Source organism: Monomorium pharaonis, unplaced genomic scaffold, assembly GCF_013373865.1.
Source record: "Monomorium pharaonis isolate MP-MQ-018 unplaced genomic scaffold, ASM1337386v2 scaffold_85, whole genome shotgun sequence".
In the NCBI taxonomy this organism is placed as follows: Eukaryota; Metazoa; Arthropoda; class Insecta; order Hymenoptera; family Formicidae; genus Monomorium; species Monomorium pharaonis.
Window position 1 is genome coordinate 1 of NW_023416064.1, and position 21268 is coordinate 21268.

At 39.5% G+C, this 21268-nt stretch overlaps 3 protein-coding genes across 3 annotated transcripts; 2 read left to right on the forward strand and 1 right to left on the reverse strand.

Annotated features, from left to right (window-relative positions):
• Positions 1 to 7882: 7882 nt before the first annotated feature.
• On the reverse strand, positions 7883 to 10057 carry LOC118648836. Its single transcript, XM_036295280.1, has one exon. The coding sequence runs from the start codon at positions 10055 to 10057 to the stop codon at positions 7883 to 7885; it is 2175 nt and encodes a 724-aa protein (XP_036151173.1).
• A 4653-nt stretch (positions 10058 to 14710) lies between these two features.
• LOC105831631 lies at positions 14711 to 16331 on the forward strand. Its single transcript, XM_012671885.3, has 3 exons — positions 14711 to 15420; positions 15572 to 16122; positions 16233 to 16331. The coding sequence occupies exons 1-3, from the start codon at positions 14745 to 14747 to the stop codon at positions 16281 to 16283; spliced, it is 1278 nt and encodes a 425-aa protein (XP_012527339.2). The 5' UTR covers positions 14711 to 14744; the 3' UTR covers positions 16284 to 16331.
• Positions 16332 to 17068: 737 nt separating this feature from the next.
• On the forward strand, positions 17069 to 19486 carry LOC118648837. The gene is made up of 3 exons (XM_036295281.1): positions 17069 to 18055; positions 18188 to 18765; positions 18880 to 19486. Exons 1-3 carry the CDS (start codon positions 17374 to 17376, stop codon positions 18949 to 18951), a joined length of 1332 nt encoding a protein of 443 aa, XP_036151174.1. The 5' UTR covers positions 17069 to 17373; the 3' UTR covers positions 18952 to 19486.
• Positions 19487 to 21268: the final 1782 nt, after the last annotated feature.

Consider the following 21268-nt stretch of genomic DNA (forward strand, 5'->3'; position numbering starts at 1 on the left):
TTCCGTTGCCTCCCCACCCCTTTCCCCCTGGGCTGTTTCATTTCACAATCGCGTTTAAACGCCGACAATTTCCCGCCTTAACGTTCGCATACTAACTTCGCGCATTCAGTAGCCCGAAGTAGACCGCCTACTTGCGATCCTCTTAAAACGTTTTGCATGAAATTAGACGTTTCATCGTTGTCGACCGACCGCAGCTCCTGGAGGGAAGTTCATTCTCTGATTACTTAAGAGAAGCACGAGAGGGATGATCACAGTTTCTGCCTTGTTTCTATTTATTGTCGAGTTTGTTCTGTAATTAAGATTCTTGGGGACCGGTAGGTGCACGTTGATCTTGAAAGTTCTTCATTTGAGCCACTACCTAAAAGTGGAGATTAATAATCGCTGATGAGCATTAATTGTCATTCATTATCATCGTTTGTGTTCATTTGTTACTTCATGGTTGACACACTTACTCTGCATTGATCTTTTTGGCACCTCTCGACCTAGTATATGTGGGTCAATTATATCTAAAAATGTTTGAAAAAAATTTATATACCTCTTCTTTGAACTTTCTAAAAACCTAGAATAATAAATTTGAGAAATAATTTGCTTAAAAAAATATATCGTCATCGTAAATATATGAAGTAGAGAATTGATTCTCTTAAAAACTGCACGGACAATGATGGCCCAATACAGTGTAAGTGTTAACAATATTTTTATTATTAAAATTAATGTTTTATGCACGATCCATCGTTGCCTCGAAGAAATCTCAGGCACACCCCGAGCTGAAGGCGACCTCGGTGGGTGCCGCGGACGCGAAATAAATCCCGCGGCCGTTTACAAAGTTGCCACCTCGCGCGCGAATGCATAAGATATTCAGCCGAGCTACGCTTCGGACTTCGGCCGAGAGTTCTTCTGACGTCGCTTTATGCGACGCGTTTCTCAAATCGGCGAGGAACGCGGTGGCGCTTTGTTATCAGCGTGTTTCCTTCCCTCCGCCCTCACCCTCGTCCACGGCGAAACTTTTTCCCCACGCGCAATTTGCCGACGACAATGCGCCCTGCCACGGGACTCGCCTGCAGGGCTTCGCGCCGAGGGTGTGTCTCCTCTCCCTTATCGCACTCTCTTTCTTAACGCTGAACTCTCGCCTGCCGCATTACACCGTACCACGTTGTCTTTCTCTTTCTCTCTCTCTCACTCTTTCTCCTTCATTTCGAGCGTTACACTTGCTCGGTGTTTTCTGTGTTCCTCTTTCCTGTCTCCTGTAATCATATACCCGGGGAATATCGCGCTGCCTATTTCAGCCGGTCTGCCTTTTGTTTAATATGAGAAAAATACAACGTCTAGATGAAAGAGCTAGGTGTCGAAAGAGTGTCAATGTAATAACGCGTTCGTTCTCATCATCGCTTTTGTCTCTTTTGTACTACGATAAATGAACGACAGATGGGAGAACATTTTTATCTTTCTTGCGATACGTGTTTACGAAAAAAAAATCTCTTCAAAGTTTTATTTTTATAATTGAAGCTGCACGTTTTCTTCGTATATTATTTTCCTTTCACTCACGTTAATTTCAAACTAGATGTATTATATATATTTATTAAATATCTAAATTATATTTTATATATGTTTTACATGTACATATATACATAAATAAATTATTATTAGAAAATTACGTCGCATGAGAATTCGATGCAATTGCAAGTGCGCCTGCATCGAAAATGCATTTCTCGATGGCACTTCACAACGATCAATTTTAACGACCGTAGAACGTATCTTCCCAAATCTTTCTGGCCCATTTCCGCTCTTTCTCTCGGACGTATCTGCATATGAAAAATGTATTTGCCCCGCTTTATATCCGTCTTCCGCTCGCGAATAAAAATGCGAATCATTTTTCGCTCGCTTAGTGCCCCTCGCGAACTCACAGGTAAAATATACACCAGGCACATCGTCGCCTGCGCCATTTTTTTTATTTCCCTCTGCAACTCCTTTCTAGTTTCTTTGATTGTCCGTCTTACGAGACCTGCGTTTGTTATTTTCACCTCGGTCTATTATTGTTACGTAGGTTATTTTTATTTAACTACTGAATAATTCATAATTTTTTAGTTAATTCCTTTTCTACTTATATTTTACTAAAATTTCGTTGAAATCATTATTTTATTATTTCGGTATATGATATTTGGTTGTATTTTTACTATTACCTGCACCCTATACATTATTTACTTTATTTGCGTCTCCCATGTCACACTGTCCTACTTTATCGCGTTTCTCAGCACGCTTACTTTTTGTAGGCGCGGCTATATCTTCCTTCCAATAAGCTGAATCTCTCATTCTGCGAATGTAGACGTTATACACATCGCTTTTTCGCATATGATCGCGTCCGCTTCCATTTCCGTCGAGAACGGAACTTCCGCGCTCATCTCTCGACTTACTTCCGATTTCGGCACACTTCTGCTCTTTACTCGCTTCCGCGACGGAAACGGACGGCGTAACTTTCTCCTCGCTTCCGGTCTCGTCGCGCTACGAACGAACAGCGTCGCGAATCGACCCTTTTCTTTTCTCTCCCCGCGTCGGTCAGGTTGATTACGCGTTGGAAGTTGTCGCATCTTTCCGGGTCCTGGATGTCTCACGGCACTAAACGTTTGGATTTAATTTTCGCTCCTCTCCCTCGAATAGTCGCTGGCGCGGCACCAGCGCACTGCGGTTACCGCCGAAGATTTGTTTTTCCAGCCTCTGCGAGCTCTGGCTCCTCTCGCTTCTCCCCGTCCTCCGATGAGCTTTTGTCGCCCGGTCGTTTTACCTCCACTCGTTTGATTTCGCGGTGTACCCTCCGCAGTTTCCTCCTCGTTTTGTATTCTGCCTGGCCGTCCCTTTCTTTTCCCCCAGTTTCCATTGCGTCGACAGAGATCAAGTGGTCTCGGGTTAGCCCGCTCCGAATCCGGGTTCAGTCGGGACCGTCGAGAATATCGTCAAGAGCACTATTGGCGCTAGATCCAGGGTGGTTTTAAGTTTTAGATTCAGATTGCCTTTGGACTGGACTCAGAATGCTTTCCTCAATCTTTTTTTTATTGCATAGATATCTCCTAATCTTTCGATTTTTCAAATAATTTTGATAAAAAATCAAATAATTTCTATGATTGCAATATTAGATTTATATAATGAAAGGACATTTTCCAATTGTCAATTTCGAAGAAAGACTTAATGCGAGAAAGTATGTTACTACTCCCGCTCTCTTTCTCTCGCGTTGAGATCAGTACTTAATGATATTATTTTGCATCTTTGTTTTACAGTTTTTACATCTTACGAAAGAATCATTGCCGTTCTTTCTTTATCTCTATCGTAATGTGCCAATATTTTTGTGGCGATAATATTGATCCTCTCTTTATATAGGCCCTCTCAACGTTGTCGTCCATCTTCCTCCGTTGTCGTTCCGTCACGGGACTTGATTCTCCTCCAGGTTGCTTCTCCTTTCTTCAAGGTTTTCATTTCCAGAGCAGAGATTAAATGGTGAAACGACAACTACACGGACAATCCGCCTTCGTGGGGGTTATTGAGTCGCCAGGTCCCTCCTCTTTCTTTCGCTTCTCTGCCCGGCTTCCATTTCCTACCTCTCTTTTGCAATCGCTTTTGTTATCCGTTACAGATCCGTCGCCCGTGGAAAAAAATAACGATGTCCGTTTAGTCGACGTTTTTTCCACCGCTGTCTCGCAGATACAAATGCCAAAGCTACAGATACAATCTTTCGTGTTATCGGAGGAAGCATTCGGAGAATCTTACCAGACGAATTTTAATTTTAAATTTGAACTCTAATGATTATTCGCTACAATTATCTGTTAATTTTTACAGACTACTATTATGTCAAGGTAACTCATAGTATATCGCTTATTCACTTTTTAGCAACCGTTATGATTTCTGGCAGCGATAAAAATATAATTAAACGTCGTTTGTTTAACGAGGGTGAACTTTTTTGACTCTACGGAATGTCCGTGCGTCTTCGGTCACCTCTTTTTTTTTACCGTTTCACACGGTTTTTAATACCACAGTGAAGATTAAGTGGTAGAAAGGCAGGCAACGGGCATTACCGGGCTTTCCTGCAATTCTATATCCTCTTCTTTCTCTATCTTTATTGTTCCTTTCTCTCTTCTCTTTTACGTTTTGCTTCCTTAGCTGCCTTGGCCTTTTATCCCCTTTTTCCTTTTCCCTCTTTCTCTATTCCGCCAGTGTCGGAGGAATCGCCTGAAATCCAAGTGGTGAGCGCCGATAGGGGTGCGCGATTTCTCCCGTCTACCTTTCCGCACCCCTCGCCTTCGTCTTACATTCGTATCCGAGGCCTGACAAAGCGCGATTTCATGGGAAACTTTGTAGACTCGTTATGGAGGACTCGGGTTTCTCCAAACGCGACACGGCTCTCTCTCTCTCTTCTACCCCTACTTATTGTCGGCTGTTGCCATTTATTATCCTCGCTCTCCGCGCGATACTCTGCTTAACGTAATCTATCACAGAGCTCGTAATAATCTACCAAATACAAGAACGATTTTTTATTTGAAAGGATTAAATTACGAAAATTACGCTTTGAAAAGGATTATATTATCATCCATTGGATCGATCCTTCTGATATGAATATTAACGGGACATTATAATTCGATATCGAGGCAACTATTGAGTTCTCTAGTTCCCTCATAGTTTTTGCGATTCACGGAAAACGCGATAGTTTGGAATATCCTTACACCGTTCGCTGCGACTAATTTGTATAATATCCATACCGAAACGGCCGCAATTCATTGGTTTCGATTATAATGTCGACAACGTTAATTACAGCGAAATAACAGGCACTGTGGGCTTTCATGATCGGATGATTTCAAAGGCTCGTCGGGTATTTTCAATAATCCACACCTCATTTCCTATCTCTCTCTCTACCTCCCTCTCGCTCGTTTGCTCGCTCCTCGGCCTCTCCTCTTTGATTGTCCAAGACGCGCTAATCACGACTCGGAATTCTATTATTAATCACAGTACGCGTCGGCGCAGTTTTAATTGCAAAATTCAAAACTGACATACCAGAACAAGGCCCAGTGCCGGAACCAATCAATCACGCTTAGTGCGTTCGCGTTCGTACCGTTTCGGCCTCTCTGATTTTGCGGCTCGCACGTTAACAGACTCCCCCTCTCCTACGTTTTCTCCTCAACCGCGTTATATCGTTTCCGTTCGCCTCTATCTCGCGAAGTGTCCCTCGCTCGCGTGCCTATGCGATTTTTCCGCTTTCCCCAGCGCGCACCATCCACCAGTGCCACCTAGATACGTCTTCCCCGATGTGCGAACACGCGTGTATGTTTGATGAGTCGGTTGCCGCGACATGACACACTGCATAATTCATCCGCATGCGCCATTTGCGCGACGGTCAGACGGCTTGACGTACTGGTTGAATTTTGATTCACCGTCAAGCCCGGAGACTCGTTGGTAAGGGGGAGGGGGATGGTGAAGAAGACATTCCGTGACACGATGTCTCCAGGCGAAACTCGATTTCCGATTCTGCGGACCGTGTCGCCGAATTTAAGACATGCGTTTCCACTTTTCGCATTCCTGAATGCTATTTTAATACAAGAGGAAGCGTTACGTGCCGTCGACAAAGTCGATAAACAAATGCTTAAATTTTCTCTCTCTTTCTCTCTCTTTTTCTCTTTCTTTTAGCTAGCGGAGAATTTTTTAAACTGAAATACTTAAAACTGGACGACCGTCACACTGACGAGATTCGATTTGCCTTCGCCATCTTGAACTTGGCCATTAAAAGGACAATGACTTTGACACGACGCGCGGCGGCTGCGACATCCCCGTATCCAATAAATCCCGGGTAGTTCGCGATCCTACGCTCGCGTTCGTTACTCGCCCCGTTCTCAAACGTTGTTGAATCTTATGCGACGAGTTATCGCGCTATTCTAGTCGCGAAAACATCCCGCAATGTGTTGCGCGGATTACGCTGGTAAAATTATATTTCCTTCTCTTTACTCTTTTTTCTTTACTGCTTTATTAAAAAAATTAAAGTCACAGGTTCGATCTGAATGAGACAGTATTTTTTAGCAACAGAATTATTTTTATAATATCACATTTAAAGAGGGAATGGAAGATAATTATTAGCGTCATTATTATTAAATTAATTATCAATTAAAATTATTTATTTAAATTGTTTTTGTATTGTAATTGTATACCTTAATTAAGATTTTTTTTTACATAAATCGGTGACAATTCTATACATTTTTTTTCTACAGAAAAGATTATTTCATATTTCTTTTGCGTAACAATATGTATGTTATACATTAATACATTTAAGGAAACTAAAAAGAATATTACAACTATAAGTTTTTTAATAGTTAATATTTATATAATATTAAAAGTACTGAAATTATTTTTGTTTAATACAAGAAAGATATTTTTTTGAAACAAAGTAGTTTGAAACCAAGTGTAGAAGAAAGTCACCAATACTAGTATACCATTTAGATAATTTTTTCTTTATCAAAAGCTTAAAATTAAATTTTAAAAATATACATTTAAATCATACACAAAATATCTTTTACTAAATGGTATAGTAGTTTTTAATATCTATTAATTTAGAAATAAAACATTAAATGCCAATACGATTCTCCGGAATTATCAGACCGAAAATATTAGAGACATTAAATAATTTTTTTCAAATAACAGATGTAATTAAATTAATTACATAAACTAGTTATTTCAATTCTGGATTTAGATTCTCTTGAGGATAACAAATTGAAATTCAGTACTACACAAAAAAAATTAAAAAGTGTAGCTACGATTGTTGCGCTATGTTTCTGCCTAGATTTTGGAGGTTACGTTTAGTTAATTTTATTAAATGTGGGGCTCATACCGTAAATTATGCAACACTGCAATTTTAATACCAAGCGCCGCCTTTATGCTTTAAGCGTGATCCAGTGTTAGTAAGGCGACACTAGCAGTCAGTCGTTCGAAGCAATACGTGATAATGCACGCGATCAGCCAAGATTGTAATTTCAGTTAAATAAATATATATATCTGTGCGAAAGTTCAAGAACAACAGACTTCAGTAATTTTTTGTAAGCCTAACGTTTCATCAACGTTTATGGGGAGGGGCAGCTAATGGCACACAATCTGTATCGTCGAAACCTTCCGGTAAGGATAAGTTCCGCTATTTCGATTTTTTGGTGGGAGGTTGAATAAATGAAACGTTTGATTGAGCTCAGGGACAAACCTTTATTGCTCGTAGGGGAAAAGCCTTACGGCATAAAAACCCCTCAGTGATTATACGAGTTAGTAATGCTTCGACTACTCGTATCGTTATAACGTTCGTATTATAATTCGTATTATACGCGGGTACGCGGGGCCCCGGTACGCGAGTCAGACTCGCTACACTGCAACTGCGGGATAACCCTGACAGTTGGTGAATTGTCTTATGATAAACGTTCGAAGGTTATATAAATGTATATACTAAAACAATTACACGAATAATCGCACTGACTTTAGACTAAATACGTGACCGTACTAGACGAGATCTCGCACAGAAGTGAGTATCCTTTTCGCTGACCCTACGTAACCCGCTACCCCTACCTTGTAAGGTAGGCGGTCATAGATTCACGGTCATTCGTTGTTTTACACCGTGGGCGGTCACAAGTTGCATCATCTTGTCTAACATCCCCACTTCACGCTACGGGAACTTCTCGCTTGTTCTGGAATTTTCTAAATCTGTTCTACGGAACATCCTCCCCCCGTTGAGAGGTAGCGATCAACATATGAAAAATGATGTATTATTACATAATATAATGTCGATACGTCACTGTATACGTCCTTCGGGTTGGCGCTTATCCGAATGCGATTATTACATAACTGTCGTAAGAAAAAACAATGGACAAGTTCGCTTAAACTACGAATCGGTTGTTAAAGGGCACAATAATTTCGTGTTTCGCTTGAAGATTCCTTGAGAAGTCTTGACGCTGGCTACTCTGACCAGCCCGTCGTCTCCAGGATGTAGCTCCACAATCCGCCCAAGCTGCCACCGCATGCACGGTAAATTTTTGTCGATAATTATGACAATCGAGTCACGTTTCAGTTCGGTATTGGACTTGGTCCATTTTTGTCGTCGTTGTAATTCCGTCAGATATTCGACGTGCCATTTGCGCCAAAAGTCTTGTCGGGCCTTGGATATCAGTCGCCAGGAAGTAAGGCGATTCTCTGGAACATATAAGTAATTATTTTCAGGTAGCATCGTGAGCGGTCGCCCCACTAAAAGGTGTGCAGGCGTTAAAGCCAGGGGGTCATTAGGGTCGGTAGATATAGGGCACAAAGGCCGTGAGTTCAGTATGGCTTCGATTTCAATGGCTAGCGTATTGAGTTCTTCATATGTGAATAAGCGGTCTCCTATCACTCGTTTGAAGTGATGCTTAAATGACTTGACTGCAGCCTCCCAAATGCCCCCGAAATGGGGAGAGAGGGGAGGGTTAAAGTGCCAAGAAATTTTGTTTGTAGTCGCAAATTCGTTTATTTGAGTCTTAAATTCGGCTGATTCATATAGGGCGTACCATTCGCGTAATTGATTATTAGCACCTATGAAATTTGTGCCATTGTCCGAATATATGTGTGCTGGGATGGCTCTACGTCCCATGAACCGTTTTAATGCCGCTAGAAATGCTTCCGTGGACAGGTCGCTAACGATCTCGATATGAACGGCTTTTGATGACATACAAATGAAAACGCATCCGTATACTTTGACTCGGCCTCTGTTCCGTTGCTTTTTCTCCTTTACGAACATTGGTCCGAAGAAATCGAGTCCCGTATGATTAAATGCGATCGATTCGTTCAATCTTGATTTTGGTAAGTCGGCCATTTTATACTCAACAGGTGACGCGCGGAATCTAATGCAGCGTACGCATTGTCTCACTATCTTTCGTATCTGATTCTTTCCGTCTAATAACCAAAAGCGATAACGTACTGCATAAAGTGTCGTTTGGATGCCGGCGTGATAATTTTTTTCGTGAACGTTTTTAATAATTAGATCAGTTACGTGATGATGTGACGGTAATAATATCGGGTGTTTTTGCGAAATGGGAATGGCGGCATTTCGCAGCCTGCCACCCACGCGAAGTAAACCTGATTGATCTAGTATTGGACTTAACGATGCTAATTTTGAGCCCTTTACGTCTTGTGAATTTGAAATTCTAGTAATCTCATTCGCGAATTGTTCATTCTGTATCAGTTTTAGTATTCGGACCTCCGCCTCGCATACCTCTTGTATCGTAAGCGCGCCTTTATTTCGGTTTGACGGTAACATTCGTAAGCCATACGCAATGGCGCGAGTTAATCGCGTATAGGAGGAAAATCCGTCGTATATGTATCTTGTTTCGAGTTTTGAGGATAGTAGACAAACGGCCTTTTTTAACCCGGGCAGATCTTTAATGGGGATTTCAATTGACTCTGGCCAATTCTCTTCGGGCCGGCTTAGCCACGCGGGGCCGTCGAACCACGATTCATTTTTTAAGAACTCCCGCGGGAACTGACTTCGCGACAACGCGTCCGCCGGATTATGTTCGGATTTTATATGCCGCCACTCGAGACCGTCTGTTATCTTTTGAATTTCCCCCACTCGATTCGCTTCAAATACCTTAAGTGTCGCGGGGGCCTTCTTTAGCCAATGAAGTACAATCATAGAATCGCACCAAAAAGTAATTTTGTTCGGGCACGAATTCCATGAATTCGACACTTCCTTAAACAATCTTGCGAGTGTTAAGGCCCCGCACAATTCAAGTCGCGGAATTGTTGTTTCTTTAAGGGGGGCCACGCGTGTCTTAGAGCACCATAACCGCACGAGGGTGTTGCCCTGTTCGTCGCAGGACCGTACGTATAAGCAGGCGCCGTATCCTATCTTGCTAGCGTCGCAAAAACCGTGTACCTGCACGCTTTTGGGATTATTAATTATTAATTGACGCGGAATAGTTAGTCCGTCGATCATATTTAGCTGTTCTGTAAATGACAGCCATGACGAATGCAAAACGGTGGGTACAGATTCATCCCACGAGATTTGCGCCTTCCAACATTCCTGCATTAACATTTTTGACGCGAGATGATGGGCCCGAGCAGCCCTAACGGATCGAATATTTTAGCGATTTCCGATAGTATATGCCGCTTAGACACCCGCGAGATAGGTTTAATGTGCTTGACGTTGTATAAAAATTCGTCGCGGCGCGCGTTCCACGAAATTCCGAGAGTTTTTAGGATCGGATCTTCCTTCGTAAGAAATTCTACGTCTATTGTTCGTTCGTTCAAGCCTTCCAGCGCTTGTGGGTGGTTCGATGCCCACTGACGTATATTGAAACCGCCGCGCCTCAATATCGATATAATTTCGTCGCGTATTCGTTTGAGCATTTCTAAGTCGTTGGCCCCCGTTAACAGATCGTCTACGTATAGATCTCGGCGTAAGATTTCCGCGGCGACTGGAAATGTCTCTCTTTCATCGATCGCGAGTTGTTGAATTGACCGGATAGCGAGGAATGGAGCGGAGGATATTCCGAACGTGACCGTGTTGAGTTGGAAGGTGGTAATTTTGTTGTTGTGTATCCAGAAAATTTTCTGATATTGTCGATCGTCCGGATGTATCCAAATTTGCCGATACATTTTTTCAATGTCGGCTGTTATTACGTATCGATGCGTACGAAACCGCGACAAATGTTCAAATAGTTTATCTTGTACTGTAGGACCGACCATTAAAAAGCTATTTAGAGATGCGCCCCTATCCGTTTTGGCTGACGCGTCGAAAACTACTCTCACCTTCGTCGTGGCGCTCGTCGTTTTCACGACCGCGTGGTGGGGAAGGTAATATCCGTTTCCAGAGTCATTCGGAATTAAAGACATATGTCCGAGACTAACATATTCGTCTAATACTCGCGTATATTCCTGCTTGAGTATCGGATTGGCTTCTAGTCGTTTTTGTAACCCGTGGAAGCGACGCAATGCGATTGAGCGTGAATTTCCGAAATCGTACTCTTTATGACGGAATGGTAATCGCACAACGTATCTGCCGGACTCGTCGCGTGTCGTATTCTGTATGAAATGTTGTTCACATTCCGACGCGTCTGAAATTTTCGGTCGCTCCGATGTCGTATCCTCGATTAACCAGAATTTTGCGATTTGTTCATGCAATTTCGTTAGCTGACATGAGGCTACGATTCTTCCGTCGTTCGATGTTAGTCCACCGACGACGACCCATCCGAGTTGAGTCTTTTGTAATAATAAATCACCATTGTCGCGCGACAGATTAATCTGCCCTATTGATAATAATGATAAGGTAGCCCCGGATCCTATTATCATATCTACTGGTCGTGGTAGGTGAAACTGCGGGTCGGCTAATTTAATATTTGTGGGTATATGGATTACTTTGCGCGGAAACGTACTGCTCGGTATGTTGTCGGCGATTTTCGGTACTACCAAAAAAGAAAGTGTCTTACTAAATTCGTTATGCCACGAACGGAATGAAATTTCGACCGACCCGCTCGAAACTGTATTTAAATCATTAATTGCCCCGATCGAAATGGCGCACGGTCGTATAGGGAGTCGCAGGGTCCGAACGAGGCTCTCCGTTACAAAGTGGGCCGTCGCGCACGTGTCTAATAATGCGCGACATCGAATGAAATGACCACGAGTCCCCTTAACGCGAACGACAGCGCTCATCATTAATTGAGAGAGGGGGTTGCAAGTGATCGCGTTCGAGGTCATTGACCTTAGTCATTCCGACTTAGCCGCAGTTGCTAGCGTTCGAGATTCCGACGGCGTTGTTTCGGAAGACCTCGTGTTTGACTTATATGCGTGGTTATGTAACAATGAATTATGTGGTTTTTTGCAGAATTTGCAGTTTACTCGTTGGCAGTCGCCGGGATGTTTGCGTAAACAATTTCTGCAAATGTTGCTGCGCCTTATCAAATCCCACCTACGCTGAATTGATAACCTTGTGAATTCGGAACATCGATACAACGGGTGATCGTCCTTTTTGCACGCCGGACATTTGGTGGACGCGTTGGTGACGAAAGCGCGCGCGCCGGAATCGTTTTTGCGTATCTTAACCGCAGCCGGTTCTTTCTTGGAATGCGATCTTTTATTGTTCGGTTCGACATTTGATGAGGATGGGCTCGTTTCTCGCGCGGCCATTCGAAACGCTTCTCCCGTTATGAACTCGCATATTTGATCAAATTTGGGTGAATCTTCGAAATTGAGGGTTCTTTCCCATTCCGTGACAATACTGGACGGTAATGCGCGTTCCATTATGCGAACCGGAAGATATGGATCAAGAGTTACGTCTAATGACTCGAGCATATTCATATGTTGTCGCATATCGTCTACTAATTTCATTAATTCTTTAGCGGTGGTCTCGCTCGATGACGCCGTATCCGACGGCCGACGCGAGTCGTCCTTGCGCGCACTCGGCATCAACGCGAGAATGGCATCGAGATGTCTCGCTCTCAAAATTCGTTTTTTGTTATATGATTTGTCGAGCAAATTCCATGCGTCCCGGTAACCTTTTTCGCTCACGCTGAAAATCGAGATTTTCTTCAGTGCCTCGTCTTGTAACGAATCTCTCAAATATATAAATTTTTGCAAATCGGTAATATCTTCGCGTGCGTCGATCATTGTGTTAAAAGTGTTTTTGAATGTTAACCATTTTTCCAGACTGCCGTCGAATTTAGGTAGCTCCGCGACTGGTAACTTAAGTCTACGCGTGTTATTGTCGACCGGAATCGAAGTCGCGTTTAAGTTTACCGCCGATGTTGCCGCCGGCGCTTCCTCCTCGCAATGCGTTGCAATCGCGTAATATCGATTTTGAATTTCTATTAATTCATTCGAGTATTCGTCCGGTTTCAATAATTCGAGCTCATTATGGGCCTCCTCATAAGCGTGAAAGAGGTCCGTAGCACGCTTCAGCCGCAGTCTTAAATTGACTTTACTAACTCTATCTTCCGCGATCAAATTTTCGATAGTGGTCAATTGGATCTTCAGCGCGGTTCGACTCTGATTTATTTGTTTTACGCGATTCATGTTGAACAGGCGTCGTGTTAATAACTTGATCGGAATTCACTCGAAATGCAACAATAGCCCGCAAGAAGAGAGAGAAAGGTAACACCGCAAAAATTCCTCCTTATTTTTATAAGGGGAAAGCGCGTGACAAAGGGGCGACCGGGCAAATCGTCGAGTGTCTGTCTGACCCTTTTTTTTGTTGAGGCAGACTGTCGCCGGGAAGATAATTTATGACGACCAGATGTCTCAGAGGGTACGTCGATCGTATTCTTATTTTCTCCGAAAAAGAAAAGAAATGCAAATTCGGATCTGCACGGTAATCGAGTGGATAGACAATGCAAGGTATCGAGCCTAAGAAAACAAGTTTGACTCTCCCTCAATGTGCGGAAATTTCCGTCGCGACAATTGGTGACGTCGCGTTTCGAACGTGTTTCTACCTGCTTCCTATTTCCCTCCTCTCGTTGCAAGGCACCCTTCGTGAAAACTTTCCTTCCCGCGAATTAGGTGAAAAATGGCATGTTATTTATCACTATTTCTCGGCACGATTTCGAGATTAATACTTAAGGAAATCCGATTCAGCATATGTAGGTGGGAGAATGTAACGGCACGCAAATTGATGAATTTACCGTTTAAATGTGGTGTTTTACGTATGTTAGTGTGATAATATATTGGCGGATACTTATATTGGATGCAGTAGATCCTCGTTGTCGGCGTGGAGCTGGGCGGTGTGGCACTGGAGACGACTGAGGTGGCTGCTGGTCGATCGACGGCTCTCCGCCGCGTCGATCTTTTCGTTGCTCGACGGCTCTCCGCTGCGTCGAAATTTCGGTTGATCGACGGCTCTCCGCTGCGTCGATTTTTCTTAATGCACAACACTCGCGGAGTGTAAATTCATACCTCACAGGAGGCACCAAAAACTGTATCGTCGAAACCTTCCGGTAAGGATAAGTTCCGCTATTTCGATTTTTTGGTGGGAGGTTGAATAAATGAAACGTTTGATTGAGCTCAGGGACAAACCTTTATTGCTCGTAGGGGAAAAGCCTTACGGCATAAAAACCCCTCAGTGATTATACGAGTTAGTAATGCTTCGACTACTCGTATCGTTATAACGTTCGTATTATAATTCGTATTATACGCGGGTACGCGGGGCCCCGGTACGCGAGTCAGACTCGCTACACTGCAACTGCGGGATAACCCTGACAGTTGGTGAATTGTCTTATGATAAACGTTCGAAGGTTATATAAATGTATATACTAAAACAATTACACGAATAATCGCACTGACTTTAGACTAAATACGTGACCGTACTAGACGAGATCTCGCACAGAAGTGAGTATCCTTTTCGCTGACCCTACGTAACCCGCTACCCCTACCTTGTAAGGTAGGCGGTCATAGATTCACGGTCATTCGTTGTTTTACACCGTGGGCGGTCACAAGTTGCATCATCTTGTCTAACATCCCCACTTCACGCTACGGGAACTTCTCGCTTGTTCTGGAATTTTCTAAATCTGTTCTACGGAACACAATCTAATATTGCACAAGTGTAGAAGTAATACGTCCTTACATGAAATATTCTGCGTCGGTACATTAAATATTATAGGGAAAATTCACGTGTAAAAGTGTTTTGCTTGCAAAAAACTTATATGTTCTACAAAGTATTCCATACAGAGAGGAGCTTTAATGTAATCAGCAAAACGTATCGATCAGCAAGAAAATAAGAGACGAAAATGGTGAAGATCCATATGCCGGACGACAATTCACTGTCGATAGAACACACTTTACAACCTATAGTGTACACCTCTTGGTTTCTGGGCGTTGGCGTTGCACATCCACGAAAATATCGCAAGATTATAACGATAATCATACGTATCGTTCACTTCGTCATATGTACACTTACTCTGACACTTTTTTCCCTTAATGTTTTTGACCACGATAAATTTCATTATGATGAATTCAGTTATATCGTAGAAACAATAATATATTACGTGTCGGCATATTACTACATTTATCACGGAATTAGGCACTATGACAAGTGGCCGGAGCTAATGGACAAAATAAAGGACCTCGATCAAAAGATCAAAAGGGAAACGCACATTAATGAACGGCATTTAAAGAACCTGGAAGTAGTAGCTATTACGGCGACTTTTGTGTGCTGCACTTTATTGCCGACTGTTTACAATCTGTATAACTTTTTATATTTAAATGACATTGTAGTTCAAGAATTGTTGGCTTACTACATGTTAGCTCAGTCGTTGATCAACAGCTTTGTTTTTGACGTTGTCGTCTACATATTGTATTACAGATACCAAATGATAAATAAGTTGTTGGGTCAGTTGGATGAGCTGTCTGATACGCCAGGACGGATCGCGCTCAAGATTAAACGCATCAGACAGTTGCACTGCGGTAAGTAATACATTTTTGCGATTTTGCGATTGTCTTTTGTATTATAATTTGATAATTTAAATCTATATAATACGAAAGGTAGTTTAATTTAATCCGTGAAAAAGTTGCGATAATTTTAAGACGTTGTAGAAGTATGAATTCTGTTACGCAGATATTTGTGATCTTGTCGTCATGGTAAACAGTATCCATGGCCTTCATCTTCTCTTTGTCTCGATAAACTGCTTCAGCAGCGTTTCGACAGCAACGTTTTTTATCTACAGCAATTATTACAAGATAAGTTATACTGTGTTAAAAGGTATTTTCTTTTTGACTATGTATACCACACAATTTGGTCTGATGTGTTGGATTTGCACACTCGCTCGTCAGGAGTTTGACAAGACCGGGGCAATTATAAGTACGATTCTATTAAAATGCAAATCTGTGAATCTCGATAAACTAAATGGGACAAGGAATCAATTGAATCTGAAGGTGCGACTGCCAATGAAAGGCTCAGGCACCCAGCAAAGATCTTATTCGTGTAGCAATCTGAATTATACCGTCGAAGAAAATTTCTTGCGCAAGTATCTGAATCGAGAATGGTCGAGTCAAAACCTGGACTGTGTCAGAAACGAGATCAATGATTTTAATATTCAACTGCAACATCGTCGTGTAGCATTTATCGCTTGCAATTTCTTCGAAATTAATAACTCTCTATTCAATAAAGTGAGTACATAATTTATTTAACTCATTAAAATCTAAGTAAATTTAGCTTTTGAATTGTAATGTTAATAATATCGCTCAATGCAATTAAATAAAATAAAACTTTTTTTCAGTTTATTGGAGTGATTACTGCTTCTGTAGCTCTAATGATAAATGTGCACTAATGATGGAGTACACTCTACTGTACTTTTAAACTTAGTTTTAATCAAGTAGATAGTCGAAAATAATACTTGTGACGAAAAAGTTTTGTTTTTTATAAAAGTCATTTTTCGTGCTTGCTAAGCTTCATGAATTTTTTTACTGTTTTTAAATTTAAATTTAAATAGCTCCAAAATAATTTTTGGAGATTATTTTTAGAAGTTTGAAAATGTAAAATTTTTTTGGAGTCAAAATGTGTATGATTATATGCGAGATTGTATAACAACCATTTAAAGAGGTTGGGGTGTATTACACACTTTGTATAGAATACTGATGCTGTTTTACAGATATTAAATGATAAATAAATGAGTAATTTAGTTAAGTTATTTGATGCACCATTTATCGCGCACGAAATTAGACGTATCAGAGAAAATTACCTTGCGGTAAGTTTTTTAAATGTTATTTTTATGTTGTAAATAGATAAATAGGTGGCACGAGGTATAATTTAATACAGGCTACGAAGATATTGCGATGATATTGAGATGTATTTTTAAATTTTATATACAGATATTTATGTCATCGACAGTTAGCTATACATATTTTATATACTTATTATTTATAAAATAATAAAAAACTTATAATTTACATATTTATGTTTTATTGGCGGATATAATAATTTAAATATTTAATTGAGGTAAAAATATTAAAAACTTATTTTTTAATAAAGCAGTAATACAATATACACATAGACTTATTTAGGTATAAATATTTTAATTTAAATCTTTTTAATTGATTTTTATATCTCATTAATCATAATTTTTTCTTATTTACTTTAGCACTTAGAGAATTTACTTAATTAATTTTATTAGATCTATTTAATTTAATCTGTTACGTTTATGGGGAGGGGCAGCTAATGGCACACAATCTAATATTGCACAAGTGCAGAAGTAATACGTCGTTCTTCGTCGTCACATGCAATATTAGCAAAAATTCACGGCGTAAAAGTGTTTCGCTTTCAAAAAACTTATTTTTTTTTTCTACAAAGTATTCTATACAGAGAGGAGCTTTAATGTAAGTAGCAAAACGCATCGATTAACAAGAAAATAAAAGACGAAAATGGTGGAGATCTATATGCCAGACGACAATTTACTGTCGATAGAACACTATTTACAACCTATAGTGTACATTTCCTGTCTCCTGGGCGTCGGCATTGCACATCCGCGAAAATGGCCCAAGATTGTAACAATAATCATACGTATTGTTCACCTGGTTTTGTGTACATTTAGTCTGATAAATCTCTTCTATAATTTTGTATTGGATTGTATAGAAGATAAATTTAATGTATTCTGCGGTGCAATTGCACTAAGTATTAACGTAATTTATCACGTGTCGTCATATTACTACATTTATCATGGAATCAGACATCATGACAAGTGGTTGAAGCTAATGGACAAAATAAAGGAAGTCGATCAGAAGATCAAAAGAGAAACACACATTAATGTCAAGCCATTAAAAATCCTGGAAATTGTAGCTATTATCGTGACTTTTACTTGCTGTCCTTTATTGCTGTCTGTTCACGCCCTGTATAAGTTTATATATTCGTCTGTTGTGGTGAAAGACTTGTTGAGTTACTACATATTGGCTCAGTCGACGATCAACTGCTTTGTTTTTGACGTTGTCGTCTATATATTGTATCACAGATATCAAACGATAAATAAGTTGTTGGGCCAGATGGATCTATCTGGTACGTCAAAACGAATCGCATTTAAGATTAAATGCATCAGAGAAATGCATTACGGTAAGTTTTTGCGGATATTGTTTTTTGTATTATAATTTAATATTTATATAAAACAAGATGTAATTTAATTGAATTTATGGATAAATTGCGAAGTTATTAAGATATAATGACTTATTTAATTCTGTTACGCAGATATTTGTGATCTTGTCGTCATGATAAGTGATATTCATGGCTTTTATCTTTTCATTGTTTCGATAAACTGTCTCGACACGGCTGGGTTGGCAGTGTTCGAGATCATACAGATGATTAAATATAACACGATATGTAATGATGAGGAAATATATGTGTTAAAAAATATTTTCTTTTTGATCATGTATATCATGCAATTTTACCTGACATATTGGATTTGCCAACTCATTTATCAGGAGTTTGACAAAACCGGGACAATTATATGTGGGATTCTATTAAAATGTAAATCTGTGAATCTCGATACACTAAATGAGACAAGGAATCAATTTAATCTAGAGGTACGATTGCCAATGAAAGATTTAGGCACCCAGCAAAAATGTTATTCGTGTAACAATCTGAATTACGTCGCCATGGAAAATTTGTTGCGTCAATATCCGAACCGAGAATGGTCGAGTCAAAACCTGGACTGTGTCAGAAACGAAATCAATGACTTTTCTGTTCAATTGCAGCATCGTCGTATAGCTTGCAAGTTCTTCGAAGTTAATAACTTCATTAACATTATTAAATTAACATACGTTAAAGTAAGTATATAATTTATTTAATTCATTTAAATTTAAGTAAAGTTAGCTATTTCCGAATTATAATGTAAATAATATTGCTCGATACAATTAAATAAAATAAAACTTTTTTTTTAGTTTATGATCCTGGCTTGTCTAGCAGTCCTTATTCGATTCTATGAATTAGCTAAAATTGGGAGCAGTTATTAGCGGTATCAGCTAATGCTTGTCTAAATTTTAAAGCTGTGTTTCTTTGCATTAAATTTGCACTGCAAATTATCGAATAGTTTTCTAAATGTTAATATTTAATAATTAAAGAAGAATGTCAGAAAAATTTATAAATTGTTGTAAAACTTTTAATATTAAAACTTTTGTTTTCATACTTGGATTTGAAAGAAGAAAACGTAAGAAAAGCGTATGTATTTTTAGCTCATAAGATAAGGGATAGATCTATATCAGTGTATCTACTGGTTTACATTAAGGAAGATTATTTAGATAAATTAAATTTATTTATTTAAGTATTATATATAATGTATAACTTATAATATATATGTACTGTTGTTCAACGGAAATCAGGAAAGATGGTTGTTTCTTCAGGAGGAAAAGTGTTAGAAAACTGTTATTCTTTTTTATGTACGGACTATTAATAGGCACACGGTATAAAATAATGTAATATTAAAAATTTATTTCTTTAAATAATGTAATAATGCTGCACCTATGCTTTTAAGAATAAATATAAATTCATTAATCTTTTTAGGCTCGCATCATTGACCCACTTTTTTTATTTACATATCAAGCTTAATCAATTTTTATTAAATGCATTTAATTTATTAAAATTATTAGTGTGAACAGCATCTGCATACAATCTAATGTTGTATAAGTAACACGTCGTTCTCCAATTAAGCCAGAGAGAGCTTACAATTCATACACTTGTCACAGTGTTTTACTTTTCATTCTTTATGTTTTGAAGAAAGCTTTTTAATATGTTTCTCTAAATTGTTAGTGGTTCGAGAAGCTTCAATATAATTAACAATCATATTCGTTCGTGAAATTATTTAGCAAGTCTTTTATCAAAATATGGAAATGGAGGAAAGAATCCATGTATAAGTGGAAGCCCTCAGTAGAATACACCTTACGTCCAATAACATGTACTTTTTGACTCCTTAATGTGGGCATTGCACATCTGCGCAAATTTCCTAAGAGTGTCACAAGTGATCATTTATTTGGTCTTGTGTTCTATTAGCGTACTATACAATTTGAAGAAATTCTACAAAAGTTTTAACAACATTTTCAATCTTGAAAGAGATATACAAGTTTTTAATCTTGATGATAAGTCAAATCTGTGTTATTACATTTATCAAATATTCAGGCAATGGCCGCAGTTAATAGATAAAATGAAGGAGTTCGATCAGAAGATTAGGAGGGTAATAGCTATAAAAAACAAGCCAGTAAAAACATAGAAGCTCTAGCGATTCTCGCGATGTTTATTTGTCCTTCGTGCCTGATCTTGAACGTTTTGTATTATTAATTTACAAATCCAAATAAAATCGGGATTGATTTGACAGTTTCCTATAAGTCAGCTCAATCCCTGATCAATAGTTTTGTCTTTGGCATTGTCGTCTATTACATTACAAGCGATAAATAAATTGATCCGCTAATTCGATGAGCTATCTGAAGCGTTATTGATCGCGCTTAAACACATTAGAGAATTGCATAATGATAAGTTTCAGCAAATGTTATCTTTTATATTATAGTAATTTAAGTATAGATGTAGTTTAATCTATAACATTGCAGTGATAGTAATATCAAGATATACTTGAATGATAATTTTTGTTATGCAGTTATTTGTGATCTTGTCATTTACGGTTTTGACATTTACGGCCTTAATTTCTTTTTGTGTTCGATGAATTGCTTTATCATGTAGTCGTGGCTACAATACTAACAATCTATATAGGTAAAAAGATTGCGCATTTATGTTTTTATTTATTTACATTTATTTATTTAAATTGCGCATTTATTTATTTACATTGTTTATATTGTTAAATAACTGTATTTGAATTCTGCACACACACACACACACACACACACACACACACACACACAATTGGTATATTGTACGTTCCGCAACATCTGATGAAAGCTCTCGATGAAAGTCAGGACGTCTTGAAAAGCCGTCGGCTTTCACGTCGGATTATATTTCGTCGTTCTCCCCTTGTGATTCCGATTGATGAATGAATCGTCGCCATTCGAATCGCCGTCAGCACATAATGCATGTAGCGCGTATTAAAAGCGGTAATATTTCCGAACGTGTTTTTTCATCGCGCGTTTCTTTCATCTCGCGAACAAAAATAATAAGCCGCCGCCGGGGTGCTCGATGCGCGATCGTAATCCAAACCGGGGTTTTTGCGTCATTGAAAATACATACGGTGACGTATAGCGAGTGGAATCTCGCCTCGATAATCCGTCTACGAGCGAGACGAAACTCTTTGTCTGCGAATTATCCGGGACATTATACCTAGCTGTTATA

Excerpts from the sequence above, each read along its gene's own strand:
- LOC118648837 (XM_036295281.1), top strand. The coding sequence starts at position 17,374 with ATGGTGGAGATCTATATGCCAGACGACAATTTACTGTCGATAGAACAC. Across the intron at positions 18,056-18,187 it reads CATCAGAGAAATGCATTACG|ATATTTGTGATCTTGTCGTC; the intron begins GTAAGTTTTTGC and ends TCTGTTACGCAG. Across the intron at positions 18,766-18,879 it reads TTAAATTAACATACGTTAAA|TTTATGATCCTGGCTTGTCT; the intron begins GTAAGTATATAA and ends CTTTTTTTTTAG.
- LOC105831631 (XM_012671885.3), top strand. The coding sequence starts at position 14,745 with ATGGTGAAGATCCATATGCCGGACGACAATTCACTGTCGATAGAACAC. Across the intron at positions 15,421-15,571 it reads CATCAGACAGTTGCACTGCG|ATATTTGTGATCTTGTCGTC; the intron begins GTAAGTAATACA and ends TCTGTTACGCAG. Across the intron at positions 16,123-16,232 it reads ATAACTCTCTATTCAATAAA|TTTATTGGAGTGATTACTGC; the intron begins GTGAGTACATAA and ends ACTTTTTTTCAG.
- LOC118648836 (XM_036295280.1), bottom strand. The coding sequence starts at position 10,057 with ATGCAGGAATGTTGGAAGGCGCAAATCTCGTGGGATGAATCTGTACCC.